This window comes from Oncorhynchus gorbuscha, linkage group LG14 (assembly GCF_021184085.1).
Source record: "Oncorhynchus gorbuscha isolate QuinsamMale2020 ecotype Even-year linkage group LG14, OgorEven_v1.0, whole genome shotgun sequence".
NCBI lineage: Eukaryota > Metazoa > Chordata > Actinopteri > Salmoniformes > Salmonidae > Oncorhynchus > Oncorhynchus gorbuscha.
In genome coordinates, this window is record NC_060186.1 from 22,564,923 (window position 1) to 22,582,681 (window position 17,759).

A 17,759-nucleotide genomic window follows, 5' to 3' on the forward strand; every position below is an offset into this window, starting at 1 on the left:
GGGCTGAGGGGCTTGGTCTCTGGTGATAGGTAGGATGGGCTGAGGGTTGGTCTATGGTGATAGGTAGGATGGGCTGAGGGCTGAGGGTTGGTCTCTGGTGATAGGTAGGATGGGCTGAGAGTGGCTGAGGGTTGGTCTAGGTGGTGATGAGGTAGGATGGGCTGAGATGGGCTGAGAGTGGCTGAGGGTTGGTTGGTCTGAGAGTGGTGATAGGTAGGATGGGCTGAGGGTTGGTCTAGATGGCTGAGGGTTGGTCTATGGTGATAGGTAGGATGGGCTGAGAGTGGCTGAGGGTTGGTCTCTGGTGATAGGTAGGATGGGCTGAGAGTGGCTGAGGGTTGGTCTATGGTGATAGGTAGGATGGGCTGGCTGAGGGTTGGTCTCTGGTGATAGGTAGGATGGGCTGAGAGTGGCTGAGGGGTCTCTGGATAGGTAGGATGGGCTGAGAGTGGCTGAGGGTTGGTCTCTGGTGATAGGTAGGATGGGCTGAGAGTGGCTGAGGGTTGGTCTCTGGTGATAGGTAGGATGGGCTGAGAGTGGCTGAGGGTTGGTCTCTGGTGATAGGTAGGATGGGCTGAGAGTGGCTGAGGGTTGGTCTCTGGTGATAGGTAGGATGGGCTGAGGGTTGGTCTATGGTGATAGGTAGGATGGGCTGAGGGTTGGTCTATGGTGATAGGTAGGATGGGCTGAGAGTGGCTGAGGGTTGGTCTATGGTGATAGGTAGGATGGGCTGAGAGTGGTCTGAGGGTTGGTCTGGGCTGGTGATAGGTAGGATGGGCTGAGGGCTGAGGGTTGGTCTAGGTGATAGGTAGGATGGGCTGAGGGCTGAGGGTTGGTCTCTGGTGATAGGTAGGATGGGCTGAGAGTGGCTGAGGGTTGGTCTCTGGTGATAGGTAGGATGGGCTGAGAGTGGCTGAGGGTTGGTCTCTGGTGATAGGTAGGATGGGCTGAGAGTGGCTGAGGGTTGGTCTCTGGTGATAGGTAGGATGGGCTGCTGAGGGTTGGTCTCTGGTGATAGGTAGGATGGGCTGAGAGTGGCTGAGGGTTGGTCTCTGGTGATAGGTAGGATGGGCTGAGAGTGGCTGAGGGTTGGTCTATGGTGATAGGTAGGATGGGCTGAGGTGGCTGGGTTGGTCTCTGGTGATAGGTAGGATGGGCTGGTTGGTCTATGGTGATAGGTAGGATGGGCTGAGGGTTGGTCTGATAGGTAGGTCTGAGGGTTGGTCTATGGTGATAGGTGAGGATGGGCTGAGGTAGTGGGCTGAGAGTGGCTGAGGGTTGGTCTCTGGTGATAGGTAGGATGGGCTGAGGGTTGGTCTCTGGTGATGGGCTGAGAGTGGCTGAGGGTTGGTCTCTGGTGATAGGTAGGATGGGCTGAGAGTGGCTGAGGGTTGGTCTGAGGTAGGATGGGCTGGTGGCTGATGGTGATAGGTAGGATGGGCTGAGAGTGGCTGAGGGTTGGTCTATGGTGATAGGTAGGATGGGCTGAGGGGCTGAGGGTTGGTCTATGGTGATAGGTAGGATGGGCTGAGAGTGGCTGAGGGTTGGTCTATGGTGATAGGTAGGATGGGCTGAGAGTGGCTGAGGGTTGGTCTATGGTGATAGGTAGGATGGGCTGAGAGGGCTGAGGGTTGGTCTATGGTGATAGGTAGGATGGGCTGAGGGGCTGAGGGGTGGTCTGAGAGTGGCTGGTGATAGGTAGGATGGGCTGAGAGTGGCTGAGGGTTGGTCTATGGTGATAGGTAGGATGGGCTGAGAGTGGCTGAGGGTTGGTCTATGGTGATAGGTAGGATGGGCTGAGAGTGGCTGAGGGTTGGTCTATGGTGATAGGTAGGATGGGCTGAGAGTGGCTGAGGGTTGGTCTCTGGTGATAGGTAGGATGGGCTGAGAGTGGCTGAGGGTTGGTCTCTGGTGATAGGTAGGATGGGCTGAGAGGTGGGTAGGATGGGCTGAGGGTTGGTCTATGGTGATAGGTAGGATGGGCTGAGAGTGGCTGAGGGTTGGTCTCTGGTGATAGGTAGGATGGGCTGAGGGTTGGTCTCTGGTGATAGGTAGGATGGGCTGAGGCTGAGGGTTGGTCTATGGTGATAGGTAGGATGGGCTGAGGGTTGGTCTATGGTGATAGGTAGGATGGGCTGAGGGTTGGTCTATGGTGATAGGTAGGATGGGCTGAGAGTGGCTGAGGGTTGGTCTATGGTGATAGGTAGGATGGGCTGAGAGTGGCTGAGGGTTGGTCTATGGTGATAGGTAGGATGGGCTGAGAGTGGCTGAGGGTTGGTCTATGGTGATAGGTAGGATGGGCTGAGGGTTGGTCTATGGTGATAGGTAGGATGGGCTGAGAGTGGCTGAGGGTTGGTCTATGGTGATAGGTAGGATGGGCTGAGAGTGGCTGAGGGTTGGTCTATGGTGATAGGTAGGATGGGCTGAGGGTTGGTCTATGGTGATAGGTAGGATGGGCTGAGGCTGAGGGTTGGTCTATGGTGATAGGTAGGATGGGCTGAGAGTGGCTGAGGGTTGGTCTCTGGTGATAGGTAGGATGGGCTGATAGTAGGATGGGCTGAGGGTTGGTCTCTGGTGATAGGTAGGATGGGCTGAGAGGGTTGGTCTCTGGTGATAGGTAGGATGGGCTGGTAGGATGTGGCTGAGGGTTGGTCTCTGGTGATAGGTAGGATGGGCTGAGAGTGGCTGAGGGTTGGTCTATGGTGATAGGTAGGATGGGCTGAGAGTGGCTGAGGGTTGGTCTATGGTGATAGGTAGGATGGGCTGAGGGTTGGTCTATGGTGATAGGTAGGATGGGCTGAGAGTGGCTGAGGGTTGGTCTATGGTGATAGGTAGGATGGGCTGAGGGTTGGTCTATGGTGATAGGTAGGATGGGCTGAGGGTTGGTCTATGGTGATAGGTAGGATGGGCTGAGGGTTGGTCTATGGTGATAGGTAGGATGGGCTGAGAGTGGCTGAGGGTTGGTCTATGGTGATAGGTAGGATGGGCAGAGTGGCTGAGGGTTGGTCTCTGGTGATAGGTAGGATGGGCTGAGGGTTGGTCTCTGGTGATAGGTAGGATGGGCTGAGAGTGGCTGAGGGTTGGTCTCTGGTGATAGGTAGGATGGGCTGAGAGTGGCTGAGGGTTGGTCTCTGGTGATAGGTGGGATGGGCTGAGAGTGGCTGAGGGTTGGTCTCTGGTGATAGGTAGGATGGGCTGATGAGGGTTGGTCTGAGGGTTGGTCTCTGGTGATAGGTAGGATGGGCTGAGGAGTTGGTCTATGGTGATAGGTAGGATGGGCTGAGAGTGGCTGAGGATGTTGGTCTATGGTGATAGGTAGGATGGGCTGAGGGTGGCTGAGGGTTGGTCTCTGGTGATAGGTAGGATGGGCTGAGAGTGGCTGAGGGTTGGTCTATGGTGATAGGTAGGATGGGCTGAGAGTGGCTGAGGGTTGGTCTATGGTGATAGGTAGGATGGGCTGAGGGTTGGTCTCTGGTGATAGGTAGGATGGGCTGAGAGTGGCTGAGGGTTGGTCTCTGGTGATAGGTAGGTAGGATGGGCTGAGAGTGGCTGAGGGTTGGTCTCTGGTGATAGGTAGGATGGGCTGAGAGTGGCTGAGGGTTGGTCTCTGGTGATAGGTAGGATGGGCTGAGAGTGGCTGAGGGTTGGTCTATGGTGATAGGTAGGATGGGCTGAGAGTGGCTGAGGGTTGGTCTCTGGTGATAGGTAGGATGGGCTGAGAGTGGCTGAGGGTTGGTCTATGGTGATAGGTAGGATGGGCTGAGAGTGGCTGAGGGTTGGTCTCTGGTGATAGGTAGGATGGGCTGAGAGTGGCTGAGGGTTGGTCTCTGGTGATAGGTAGGATGGGCTGAGAGTGGCTGAGGGTTGGTCTCTGGTGATAGGTAGGATGGGCTGAGAGTGGCTGAGGGTTGGGCTGAGGGTGGCTGAGGGTGGTGATAGGTAGGATGGGCTGAGAGTGGCTGAGGGTTGGTCTCTGGTGATAGGTAGGATGGGCTGAGAGTGGCTGAGGGTTGGTCTCTGGTGATAGGTAGGATGGGCTGAGAGTGGCTGAGGGTTGGTCTCTGGTGATAGGTAGGATGGGCTGAGAGTGGCTGAGGGTTGGTCTCTGGTGATAGGTAGGATGGGCTGAGAGTGGCTGAGGGTTGGTCTCTGGTGATAGGTAGGATGGGCTGAGAGTGGCTGAGGGTTGGTCTCTGGTGATAGGTAGGATGGGCTGAGAGTGGCTGAGGGTTGGTCTGGTGAGGGTTGGGCTGAGAGTGGCTGAGGGTTGGTCTCTGGTGATAGGTAGGATGGGCTGAGAGTGGCTGAGGGTTGGTCTCTGGTGATAGGTAGGATGGGCTGAGAGTGGCTGAGGGTTGGTCTCTGGTGATAGGTAGGATGGGCTGAGAGTGGCTGAGGGTTGGTCTCTGGTGATAGGTAGGATGGGCTGGAGTGGCTGAGGGTTGGTCTCTGGTGATAGGTAGGATGGGCTGAGAGTGGCTGAGGGTTGGTCTGGTGATAGGTAGGTCTGGTGATAGGTAGGATGGGCTGAGGGTTGGTCTCTGGTGATAGGTAGGATGGGCTGAGAGTGGCTGAGGGTTGGTCTATGGTGATAGGTAGGATGGGCTGAGAGTGGCTGAGGGTTGGTCTCTGGTGATAGGTAGGATGGGCTGAGAGTGGCTGAGGGTTGGTCTCTGGTGATAGGTAGGATGGGCTGAGAGTGGCTGAGGGTTGGTCTCTGGTGATAGGTAGGATGGGCTGAGAGTGGCTGAGGGTTGGTCTCTGGTGATAGGTAGGATGGGCTGAGAGTGGTCTGAGGGTTGGTCTGAGGGTTGGTCTGGTGATAGGTAGGATGGGCTGAGAGTGGCTGAGGGTTGGTCTCTGGTGATAGGTAGGATGGGCTGAGAGTGGCTGAGGGCTGAGGGTTGGTCTATGGTGATAGGTAGGATGGGCTGAGGCTGTGGCTGAGGGTTGGTCTCTGGTGATAGGTAGGATGGGCTGAGAGTGGCTGAGGGTTGGTCTCTGGTGATAGGTAGGATGGGCTGAGAGTGGCTGAGGGTTGGTCTCTGGTGATAGGTAGGATGGGCTGAGGATGGGCTGGCTGAGGGTTGGTCTATGGTGATAGGTAGGATGGGCTGAGAGTGGCTGAGGGTTGGTCTCTGGTGATAGGTAGGATGGGCTGAGAGTGGCTGAGGGTTGGTCTATGGTGATAGGTAGGATGGGCTGAGAGTGGCTGAGGGTTGGTCTCTGGTGATAGGTAGGATGGGCTGAGAGTGGCTGAGGGTTGGTCTCTGGTGATAGGTAGGATGGGCTGAGAGTGGCTGAGGGTTGGTCTCTGGTGATAGGTAGGATGGGCTGAGAGTGGCTGAGGGGTTGGTCTCTGGTGATAGGTAGGATGGGCTGAGAGTGGCTGAGGGTTGGTCTATGGTGATGGGCTGAGGTAGGATGGGCTGAGAGTGGCTGAGGGTTGGTCTATGGTGATAGGTAGGATGGGCTGAGAGTGGCTGAGGGTTGGTCTCTGGTGATAGGTAGGATGGGCTGAGAGTGGCTGAGGGTTGGTCTATGGTGATAGGTAGGATGGGCTGAGAGTGGCTGAGGGTTGGTCTCTGGTGATAGGTAGGATGGGCTGAGAGTGGCTGAGGGTTGGTCTATGGTGATAGGTAGGATGGGCTGAGGTGGCTGAGGGTTGGTCTGGTAGGATGGGCTGAGTGGCTGAGGTTGGTCTATGGTGATAGGTAGGATGGGCTGAGGGGCTTGGTCTATGGTGATAGGTAGGATGGGCTGAGAGTGGCTGAGGGTTGGTCTCTGGTGATAGGTAGGATGGGCTGAGTGGCTGAGGGTTGGTCTCTGGTGATAGGTAGGATTGGATGGGCTGGTGATAGGTGGCTGAGGGTTGGTCTCTGGTGATAGGTAGGATGGGCTGAGAGTGGCTGAGGGTTGGTCTCTGGTGATAGGTAGGATGGGCTGAGAGTGGCTGAGGGTTGGTCTCTGGTGATAGGTAGGATGGGCTGAGAGTGGCTGAGGGTTGGTCTCTGGTGATAGGTAGGATGGGCTGAGAGTGGCTGAGGGTTGGTCTATGGTGATAGGTAGGATGGGCTGAGAGTGGCTGAGGGTTGGTCTAGGGTTGGTGATAGGTAGGATGGGCTGAGGGCTGAGGGTTGGTCTCTGGTGATAGGTAGGATGGGCTGAGAGTGGCTGAGGGTTGGTCTATGGTGATAGGTAGGATGGGCTGAGAGTGGCTGAGGGTTGGTCTATGGTGATAGGTAGGATGGGCTGAGGGTTGGTCTCTGGTGATAGGTAGGATGGGCTGAGAGTGGCTGAGGGTTGGTCTCTGGTGATAGGTGGGATGGGCTGAGAGTGGCTGAGGGTTGGTCTATGGTGATAGGTAGGATGGGCTGAGAGTTGGTCTGGTGAGGTAGGATGGGCTTGGTCTCTGGTGATAGGTAGGATGGGCTGAGAGTGGCTGAGGGTTGGTCTCTGGTGATAGGTAGGATGGGCTGAGAGTGGCTGAGGGTTGGTCTATGGTGATAGGTAGGATGGGCTGGTGATGGTGATAGGTAGGATGGGCTGAGAGTGGCTGAGGGTTGGTCTCTGGTGATAGGTAGGATGGGCTGAGAGTGGCTGAGGGGTTGGTCTGAGGTTGGTCTGGTGATAGGTAGGATGGGCTGAGAGTGGCTGAGGGTTGGTCTCTGGTGATAGGTAGGATGGGCTGAGAGTGGCTGAGGGTTGGTCTCTGGTGATAGGTAGGATGGGCTGAGAGTGGCTGAGGGTTGGTCTCTGGTGATAGGTAGGATGGGCTGAGAGTGGCTGAGGGTTGGTCTCTGGTGATAGGTAGGATGGGCTGAGAGTGGCTGAGGGTGGTCTCTGGTGATAGTAGGTAGGATGGGCTGAGAGTGGGTTGGTCTCTGGTGATAGGTAGGATGGGCTGAGAGTGGCTGAGGGTTGGTCTCTGGTGATAGGTAGGATGGGCTGAGAGTGGCTGAGGGTTGGTCTATGGTGATAGGTAGGATGGGCTGAGAGTGGCTGAGGTTGGTCTATTGGTGGGCTGAGGGGCTGGTCTCTGATAGGTAGGATGGGCTGAGAGTGGCTGAGGGTTGGTCTCTGGTGATAGGTAGGATGGGCTGAGAGTGGCTGAGGGTTGGTCTCTGGTGATAGGTAGGATGGGCTGAGAGTGGCTGAGGTTGGTCTCTGGTGATAGGTAGGATGGGCTGAGAGTGGCTGAGGGTTGGTCTCTGGTGATAGGTAGGATGGGCTGAGAGTGGCTGAGGGTTGGTCTCTGGTGATAGGTAGGATGGGCTGAGAGTGGCTGAGGGTTGGTCTCTGGTGATAGGTAGGATGGGCTGAGAGTGGCTGAGGGTTGGTCTCTGGTGATAGGTAGGATGGGCTGAGAGTGGCTGAGGGTTGGTCTCTGGTGATAGGTAGGATGGGCTGAGAGTGGCTGGCTGAGGGTTGGTCTCTGGTGATAGGTAGGATGGGCTGAGAGTGGCTGAGGGTTGGTCTATGGTGATAGGTAGGATGGGCTGAGAGTGGCTGAGGGTTGGTCTCTGGTGATAGGTAGGATGGGCTGAGAGTGGCTGAGGGTTGGTCTATGGTGATAGGTAGGATGGGCTGAGAGTGGCTGAGGGTTGGTCTATGGTGATAGGTAGGATGGGCTGAGGGTTGGTCTCTGGTGATAGGTAGGATGGGCTGAGAGTGGGTTGGTCTATGGTGATAGGTAGGATGGGCTGAGGGTTGGTCTCTGGTGATAGGTAGGATGGGCTGAGAGTGGCTGAGGGTTGGTCTCTGGTGATAGGTAGGATGGGCTGAGAGTGGCTGAGGGTTGGTCTCTGGTGATAGGTAGGATGGGCTGAGAGTGGCTGAGGGTTGGTCTCTGGTGATAGGTAGGATGGGCTGAGAGTGGCTGAGGGTTGGTCTCTGGTGATAGGTAGGATGGGCTGAGAGTGGCTGAGGGTTGGTCTCTGGTGATAGGTAGGATGGGCTGAGAGTGGCTGAGGGTTGGTCTCTGGTGATAGGTAGGATGGGCTGAGAGTGGCTGAGGGTTGGTCTCTGGTGATAGGTAGGATGGGCTGAGAGTGGCTGAGGGTTGGTCTCTGGTGATAGGTAGGATGGGCTGAGAGTGGCTGAGGGTTGGTCTCTGGTGATAGGTAGGATGGGCTGAGAGTGGCTGAGGGGCTGAGGGTTGGTCTCTGGTGATAGGTAGGATGGGCTGAGAGTGGCTGAGGGTTGGTCTCTGGTGATAGGTAGGATGGGCTGAGAGTGGCTGAGGGTTGGTCTCTGGTGATAGGTAGGATGGGCTGAGAGTGGCTGAGGGTTGGTCTCTGGTGATAGGTAGGATGGGCTGAGAGTGGCTGAGGTTGGTCTCTGGTGATAGGTAGGATGGGCTGAGAGTGGCTGAGGGTTGGTCTCTGGTGATAGGTAGGATGGGCTGAGAGTGGCTGAGGGTTGGTCTCTGGTGATAGGTAGGATGGGCTGAGAGTGGCTGAGGGTTGGTCTCTGGTGATAGGTAGGATGGGCTGAGAGTGGCTGAGGGTTGGTCTCTGGTGATAGGTAGGATGGGCTGAGAGTGGCTGAGGGGTTGGTGATAGGTAGATGGGCTCTGGTGATTGGTCTCTGGTGAGGTAGGATGGGCTGAGAGTGGCTGAGGGTTGGTCTCTGGTGATAGGTAGGATGGGCTGAGAGTGGCTGAGGGTTGGTCTATGGTGATAGGTAGGATGGGCTGAGAGTGGCTGAGGGTTGGTCTCTGGTGATGGTGATAGGTAGGATGGGCTGAGAGTGGCTGAGGGTTGGTCTCTGGTGATAGGTAGGATGGGCTGAGAGTGGCTGAGGGTTGGTCTATGGTGATAGGTAGGATGGGCTGAGAGTGGCTGAGGGTTGGTCTATGGTGATAGGTAGGATGGGCTGAGAGTGGCTGAGGGTTGGTCTATGGTGATAGGTAGGATGGGCTGAGAGTGGCTGAGGGTTGGTCTATGGTGATAGGTAGGATGGGCTGAGAGTGGCTGAGGGTTGGTCTCTGGTGATAGGTAGGATGGGCTGAGAGTGGCTGAGGGTTGGTCTATGGTGATAGGTAGGATGGGCTGAGAGTGGCTGAGGGTTGGTCTATGGTGATAGGTAGGATGGGCTGAGAGTGGCTGAGGGTTGGTCTATGGTGATAGGTAGGATGGGCTGAGAGTGGCTGAGGGTTGGTCTATGGTGATAGGTAGGATGGGCTGAGAGTGGCTGAGGGTTGGTCTATGGTGATAGGTAGGATGGGCTGAGAGTGGCTGAGGGTTGGTCTATGGTGATAGGTAGGATGGGCTGAGAGTGGCTGAGGGTTGGTCTATGGTGATAGGTAGGATGGGCTGAGAGTGGCTGAGGGTTGGTCTATGGTGATAGGTAGGATGGGCTGAGAGTGGCTGAGGGTTGGTCTATGGTGATAGGTAGGATGGGCTGAGGGTTGAGGGTTGGTCTGAGGGTTGGGTGATAGGTAGGATGGGCTGAGAGTGGCTGAGGGTTGGTCTATGGTGATAGGTAGGATGGGCTGAGAGTGGCTGAGGGTTGGTCTCTGGTGATAGGTAGGATGGGCTGAGAGTGGCTGAGGGTTGGTCTATGGTGATAGGTAGGATGGGCTGAGAGTGGCTGAGGGTTGGTCTATGGTGATAGGTAGGATGGGCTGAGAGTGGCTGAGGGTTGGTCTATGGTGATAGGTAGGATGGGCTGAGTGGCTGAGGGTTGGTCTATGGTGATAGGTAGGATGGGCTGAGAGTGGCTGAGGGTTGGTCTATAGGTGGATGGGCTGAGAGGATGGCTGAGGGTTGGTCTATGGTGATAGGTAGGATGGGCTGAGAGTGGCTGAGGGTTGGTCTATGGTGATAGGTAGGATGGGCTGAGAGTGGCTGAGGGTTGGTCTCTGGTGATAGGTAGGATGGGCTGAGGGGCTGAGGGTTGGTCTGGATGGGCTGAGAGGGTTGGTCTATGGTGATGGGTAGGATGGGCTGAGGGCTTGGTCTATGGTGATAGGTAGGATGGGCTGAGAGTGGCTGAGGGTTGGTCTCTGGTGATAGGTAGGATGGGCTGAGAGTGGCTGAGGGTTGGTCTATGGTGATAGGTAGGATGGGCTGAGAGTGGCTGAGGGTTGGTCTATGGTGATAGGTAGGATGGGCTGAGAGTGGCTGAGGGTTGGTCTATGGTGATAGGTAGGATGGGCTGAGAGTGGCTGAGGGTTGGTCTATGGTGATAGGTAGGATGGGCTGAGAGTGGCTGAGGGTTGGTCTATGGTGATAGGTAGGATGGGCTGAGAGTGGCTGAGGGTTGGTCTATGGTGATAGGTAGGATGGGCTGAGAGTGGCTGAGGGTTGGTCTATGGTGATAGGTAGGATGGGCTGAGAGTGGCTGAGGGTTGGTCTATGGTGATAGGTAGGATGGGCTGAGGTGGCTTTGGTCTATGGTGATAGGTAGGATGGGCTGAGAGTGGCTGAGGGTTGGTCTATGGTGATAGGTAGGATGGGCTGAGAGTGGCTGAGGGTTGGTCTATGGTGATAGGTAGGATGGGCTGAGAGTGGCTGAGGGTTGGTCTATGGTGATAGGTAGGATGGGCTGAGAGTGGCTGAGGGTTGGTCTATGGTGATAGGTAGGATGGGCTGAGAGTGGCTGAGGGTTGGTCTATGGTGATAGGTAGGATGGGCTGAGAGTGGCTGAGGGTTGGTCTATGGTGATAGGTAGGATGGGCTGAGAGTGGCTGAGGGTTGGTCTATGGTGATGGGTAGGAGGGTTGGTCTGGTGATAGGTAGGATGGGCTGAGTTGGTCTATGGTGATAGGTAGGATGGGCTGAGGTGGCTGAGGGTTGGTCTATGGTGATAGGTAGGATGGGCTGAGTGGCTGAGGGTTGGTCTATGGTGATAGGTAGGATGGGCTGGCTGAGGGTTGGTCTATGGTGATAGGTAGGATGGGCTGAGGGTTGGTCTATGGTGATAGGTAGGATGGGCTGAGTGGCTGAGGGTTGGTCTATGGTGATAGGTAGGATGGGCTGAGGGCTTTGGTCTATGGTGATAGGTAGGATGGGCTGAGGTGGCTGAGGGTTGGTCTATGGTGATAGGTAGGATGGGCTGAGGTGGCTGAGGGTTGGTCTATGGTGATAGGTAGGATGGATGGGCTGAGGGTTGGTCTATGGTGATAGGTAGGATGGGCTGAGGGGCTTGGTCTATGGTGATAGGTAGGATGGGCTGAGGGTTGGTCTATGGTGATAGGTAGGATGGGCTGAGAGTGGCTGAGGGTTGGTCTATGGTGATAGGTAGGATGGGCTGAGGGTTGGTCTATGGTGATAGGTAGGATGGGCTGAGGGTTGGTCTATGGTGATAGGTAGGATGGGCTGAGGGTTGGTCTATGGTGATAGGTAGGATGGGCTGAGGGTTGGTCTATGGTGATAGGTAGGATGGGCTGAGGGTTGGTCTATGGTGATAGGTAGGATGGGCTGAGGGGCTTGGTCTATGGTGATAGGTAGGATGGGCTGAGGGTTGGTCTATGGTGATGGTGGATGGGCTGGTTGGTCTATGGTGATAGGTAGGATGGGCTGAGGGTTGGTCTATGGTGATAGGTAGGATGGGCTGAGGGTTGGTCTATGGTGATAGGTAGGATGGGCTGAGGGTTGGTCTATGGTGATAGGTAGGATGGGCTGAGGGTTGGTCTATGGTGATAGGTAGGATGGGCTGAGGGTTGGTCTATGGTGATAGGTAGGATGGGCTGAGGGTTGGTCTATGGTGATAGGTAGGATGGGCTGAGAGTGGCTGAGGGTTGGTCTATGGTGATAGGATGGGATGGGCTGAGGGTTGGTCTATGGTGATAGGTAGGATGGGCTGAGGGGCTTGGTCTATGGTGATAGGTAGGATGGGCTGAGGGTTGGTCTATGGTGATAGGTTGGTCTAGGTGATAGGTAGGATGGGCTGAGGGTTGGTCTGAGGGGATGAGGGTTGGTCTATGGTGATAGGTAGGATGGGCTGAGGGTTGGTCTATGGTGAGGGTTGGTCTAGGTGATAGGAGGATGGGCTGAGGGTTGGTCTGGTCTCTGGTGATAGGATGGGATGGTGATAGGTAGGATGGGCTGAGGGTTGGTCTATGGTGATAGGTAGGATGGGCTGAGGGTTGGTCTAGTGGCTGAGGGTTGGTCTATGGTGATAGGTAGGATGGGCTGAGAGTGGCTGAGGGTTGGTCTATGGTGATAGGTAGGATGGGCTGAGAGTGGCTGAGGGTTGGTCTATGGTGATAGGTAGGATGGGCTGAGGGTTGGTCTATGGTGATAGGTAGGATGGGCTGAGGGTTGGTCTATGGTGATAGGTAGGAGGGGCTGAGGGTTGGTCTATGGTGATAGGTAGGATGGGCTGAGGGTTGGTCTATGGTGATAGGTGGGATGGGCTGAGGGTTGGTCTATGGTGATAGGTAGGATGGGCTGAGGGTTGGTCTCTGGTGATAGGTAGGATGGGCTGAGGGTTGGTCTCTGGTGATAGGTAGGATGGGCTGAGGGTTGGTCTCTGGTGATAGGTAGGATGGGCTGAGGGTTGGTCTATGGTGATAGGTAGGATGGGCTGAGGGTTGGTCTATGGTGATAGGTAGGATGGGCTGAGGGTTGGTCTATGGTGATAGGTAGGATGGGCTGAGGGTTGGTCTATGGTGATAGGTAGGATGGGCTGAGGGTTGGTCTATGGTGATAGGTAGGATGGGCTGAGGGTTGGTCTATGGTGATAGGTAGGATGGGCTGAGGGTTGGTCTATGGTGATAGGTAGGATGGGCTGAGGGTTGGTCTATGGTGATAGGTAGGATGGGCTGAGGGTTGGTCTATGGTGATAGGTGGGATGGGCTGAGGGTTGGTCTATGGTGATAGGTAGGATGGGCTGAGGGTTGGTCTCTGGTGATAGGTAGGATGGGCTGAGGGTTGGTCTCTGGTGATAGGTAGGATGGGCTGAGGGTTGGTCTCTGGTGATAGGTAGGATGGGCTGAGGGTTGGTCTATGGTGATAAGTAGGATGGGCTGAGGGTTGGTCTATGGTGATAGGTAGGATGGGCTGAGGGTTGGTCTATGGTGATGGGTAGGATGGGCTGAGGGTTGGTCTATGGTGATAGGTAGGATGGGCTGAGGGTTGGTCTATGGTGATGGGTAGGATGGGCTGAGGGTTGGTCTATGGTGATAGGTAGGATGGGCTGAGGGTTGGTCTATGGTGATAGGTAGGATGGGCTGAGGGTTGGTCTATGGTGATAGGTAGGATGGGCTGAGGGTTGGTCTATGGTGATAGGTAGGATGGGCTGAGGGTTGGTCTATGGTGATAGGTAGGATGGGCTGAGGGTTGGTCTATGGTGATAGGTAGGATGGGCTGAGGGTTGGTCTATGGTGATAGGTAGGATGGGCTGAGGGTTGGTCTATGGTGATAGGTAGGATGGGCTGAGGGTTGGTCTATGGTGATAGGTAGGATGGGCTGAGGGTTGGTCTATGGTGATAGGTAGGATGGGCTGAGGGTTGGTCTCTGGTGATAGGTGGGATTAAAGAGTTTGTTTGGTAATGTATTGTTGTTATATATAGAAGTACTGTATATGTTAAATGTAAATGTAGAAAAATATTTAATTCAATTTATCTTTTTTTACAGCTACGATATTTGTCCTCCGAAGAGGGGGAGTGGTGGAGGGGTTAGGTAGGGGCAGCAATAAGCTATGGACAACGAACACATTTCATTTCATCAATGACAATTTAATTGCACAGATGCTGTGACGAGATCCTGAGGCCCATTGTCGTGCCATGCATCCGCCGCCATCACCTCACGTTTCAGCATGATAATGCATGACTCCATGTCACAAGGATCTGTACACGATTCTTGGAAGCTGAAAATGTCCCAGTTATTCCATGGCCTGCATAATCACCAGAAACTTCCCCCATTGAGCATGTTTGGGATGCTCTGGATCGCCATGTACGACAGCGTGTTCCAGTTTCCGCCAATATCCAGTATCTACGCACAGCCATGGGAGAAGGAGTCGGACAACATTCCACAGGCCACAATCAACAGCCTGATCAACCCCATGAGCCAGAGAATCTTCTCACACAATATTTCACCAGAATGCACCATAATTAATACTGTAAAATACATTTACAGTATTTTATAGGTTTTGAAATTATAGAAAGGTCTTACAGTGTGCTGTAAAATAAATGCACGGTATTTTACTGTGGATTGTACAGTAATCTACTGTATTCCGTTTATACAGCAAATTACTGATAAAATGACAAAACTGATAACAGTGCAGTGTGATAATCGTACCTCCAGTAGATGAGGATGCCCACCAGGACCAGGAGACAGATAATGGTGAGGGTGGATACCACAGCCAGAGGGACCACTGTCCTCTTCTCCCTCTCAGCAACACTTCCCACCATTTCTACCCTTGACTCATGGCTGCTGTTACTGATCTCTGGGGGGGGAAGAATCGGTTACTATTTACAGACTTGTATGCACACGCACACACCCTGAATTTAAAGAAACATCCTTTATTTCAATCAGTAGGAAATCTGTTACCACATCATTGAGTACAAATACCATAATCATATTTCCTCTCATAAGCCAAGAAATCTCATATTACTCTCCAAATAACACCACCTCACCCGCCACCACGATTGGAGATTCCTGAGTGTATGTTACCTTTCCTCAGCTCTTCCACAGCCCTGCTGTCAGGGAGAACGGCGACACGTAGATCTTCACGTGGGATGCTCTGGATCGACATGTACGACAGCGCGTCCCAGTTTCCAATATCCAGTAACTACGACCAGCGCTGGGCAGCTCCACTAGGACCTCTCCACCTCTATCTCCAGACCCACTAGCCTCCCCCAGCACCACAGACCCCTGAAGATTGGCACCTGCTCTGTCCACCTCGGACCCACCACTACCAGTCTCACTCTCAACGTAGAAGATGGAAGAAAGAGCCCCCTAAGTCACCACTGCTCTCTTCCCGTGTCTCTCCCTCTGTTGTGTCCATGGCTGAGGCCAGTGTTAGTGAACTGTCTCAAGGGAAAGTGTTGCCCCTCTCGGCCAGCCCTGACCTAGGGTGACCCCGTCCCCGTAGAGGTCAGAGCCGGACCCACTGATGTCTGTCTGTCCAACCTGAGAGGTCACAGCCTGTCTGTCCGACCTGGAGTCCTCTTCAGAGGGGCAGACAGGGGGGGAGAGGGTTGTGTCTTTTTCGGAGGGGGTGACAGACAGCTAGAGAGTTGGTGTCTCTTCTGAATGGCTGAGAGAAGGGTGCAAGGTGGTGTAGCCCCCTTGAAGAATCCTCTTCAGAGTGGGAGACAGAGGGGTATGGGGCTGGGAAGTTGAGAGGTTCTGTGGGCTGCTGAACCCAAGTCCCCTTCTGAAATCTGGTACTGACTGGAACAGAGAGGCCTGTCTGGTCAGACTGAGTGTGAAAATAAGCACTAAACTGAATACTTAACAACACACCAGACCACCAGTGAGGAGCATAAGAACCACAGAGTCTGAGTGGTTATACAAAGCAGCCACCAGAGGGCAAACTGGAGTCAGGGAGGAGCCACCAGGTCACACACAGCAAGGCGGGTAAAGAGTCCCAGAAGACATAAGATGTGAATCTTTATGATTCAGGGGAAGGAAGACAGACTGGCAGAGGAATACCCACCACCGCTGGGTACCGGTAGGAGACATGGATCTCTGAAGTACCAGTGTGAACCAGTATGAAGCGCCGGGCAGCCAAAGGATGAGAGAGAAGTTGAAAAGGGCAGATCACTATAGACAGACACAAAGAGCCGGACTGTTACAGCACATCACCAGCGTAACCACCACCAGCCAGTAGAGCGCCAGTCCCTTCACCACCATCATTATCACCATCGTAGGTCTAAGCGGCAATATCACCCTTATCAACAGCACAGCAGCAGAGAGGTACAGGTCACACAGCCATCATACAACCATCAAACAACCGCATTATACAACCATCATTCATCCATCAAACAACCACCATGCAACCAAACAATGTAAGAGTGCACTATACAGTGCCACGCTTTGGCAACAGGAGGAGAGGCAAAGGCATAAAGGTCATGTGTAATATGTTTCTTACCGGTGAATATGGGCTGGGTGGTGAGCTGTAAGACCTTGACGAGGCCTGAGGTAGTGGAGGTGCCGTAGGCCGCTGAGAGGGAGTTGCTGGGACTTGAAGTCCTGGGTCTGATCCAGGGCACAGAGGGGGTTGAGGTTACAGAAACCGGGGTCTGTTGAATAGGGGTGGCCCTTGTCACTGTGCTAACTCTGTTATCAGGCCGCCTGGAGGTCAAAACCAAGCCCCTGTCCTCTCCTTTCATTGTGACTTTAGGTCTGGCAGTAACAGGACTGAGAACTCTATCATCCAGGGTTTTGTTCAGTGTTGTTTTAGATGGCGTAGTCGTGAACTCTAAGGCAGTGGTGTTGACAACGTCCTCGTAGTAAACATCAGTGACCACCATGCCCCCCACCGGAGGGGTGTACATATCGCTCTCTGGGGGTAGCAGGCCGATACCGGAAACGTCAGGTTTCTGGGCAGCGGAACCACGGTTTTGGTTCCGGATCTGCTGAGGCGACCACGACAATGAGGCCTCCTCTGTGATTTGCCGGCGGACAGAAGGCGGGCTGGTCGTCCGGGAGACGGGAATCAGAAAGCCTGGCTGGTCGGTCACCATGGTGACCCAGGTGGCGCTCTTGCCGTTGGAGGCTGCGCTGGTGAAGGGGCGGTGCGGAGGGATACGCTGCTTCTTCTTGTCCTTCCTGGTCTGGTCCTTCTTGGGCTTGTCCATCCTGGACTGGTTCACAGGGTTCTGGTCGATCCGGTTCTGGTCATCTCTGGTCCCTGGTGGTACAGGCACAGAGCTCACTTGGGAGGCAGCAGTGGTGGAGGGCTGGTCAGGGAAAATCTGCTGGCGATCCTCTCTGGTTCTGCTCTCTTCTACTGGGTTCTGGTCTACTTGTTCCAATATATCCTCAGGTTCTGTATTGCCTGGATCAGACTCAATCTCTGGAGAAAAGAGAATGGGTATATATATATATATATATATATATATATTAGACAACTGTTATCATGATGCTATTTTGATAACTTCCGTACTTACTTTCAAGTCCGTTAACCTAAGTTCTTTACTCTCTCATATGACTCTCAGTGGAATAGGCTAACGATGGACACAGATTCATCTTTAGAATCTGATCTCTCACGACAGCCTGAACACTAAAACGTTTGGTTGTGGGTGCTGAGATTATAGCTGGTCTCACCCGGGTCCTCCTGAGGCATGTCCACTATAATCTGGTCACTCCAGCGTCCCGTCAGGCCATTGGTGCAGACAGCTACCACCTGGACCACATAGCTGCTGTTGGACAGGAGACCGGGGATGATGGCCCCCTGAGAGAGGGTGAGTGATCCGTAACATGTCAGTCAACTCATCAATGCATCAGCCAATCGCACTCATCAATAAGTCAGCCAATCACTGTAGTGACAATCAGTCTCAGCTTTTTTTCACCCTATTCAACAGATGAGATTGATTTCTGATTAACATGCAATGCTATCGATATGTGTGAGAAGGCACATCAGGTCAGGTGAATACAAACCATCGCACACACAGCAAAAACAATCACAGCTGTATTGATATTGTACCGTGTACACCTCTGGCCAGATGGATTACAGGTATTTTTGGGGTTATCACTATGGCAACAGTCTCCAGGAACAACACACTATTTACATCTTACAGTCATTCAGAAAAGAATCGTAAGAGAACAAGCGAGAGAGAGAGCGAGAGAACGAGTGAAGGA

At 54.0% G+C, this 17,759-nt stretch overlaps 1 protein-coding gene across 4 annotated transcripts in view; it reads right to left on the minus strand.

Moving 5' to 3' along the window:
* Positions 1-17,759, minus strand: part of LOC123994647 (receptor-type tyrosine-protein phosphatase zeta-like) — a 69,644-nt gene that overhangs the window by 18,939 nt on the left and 32,946 nt on the right. For all 4 annotated transcript variants that reach the window (XM_046297497.1, XM_046297496.1, XM_046297499.1 and 1 more), the window contains 3 exons: positions 17,226-17,352; positions 16,048-16,974; positions 14,250-14,397 (listed from right to left, as the gene is read on the minus strand). In XM_046297497.1, the coding sequence (XP_046153453.1) occupies positions 14,250-14,397; positions 16,048-16,974; positions 17,226-17,352 (1,202 nt within the window). The remainder of the gene's footprint in view (positions 1-14,249; positions 14,398-16,047; positions 16,975-17,225; positions 17,353-17,759) is intronic.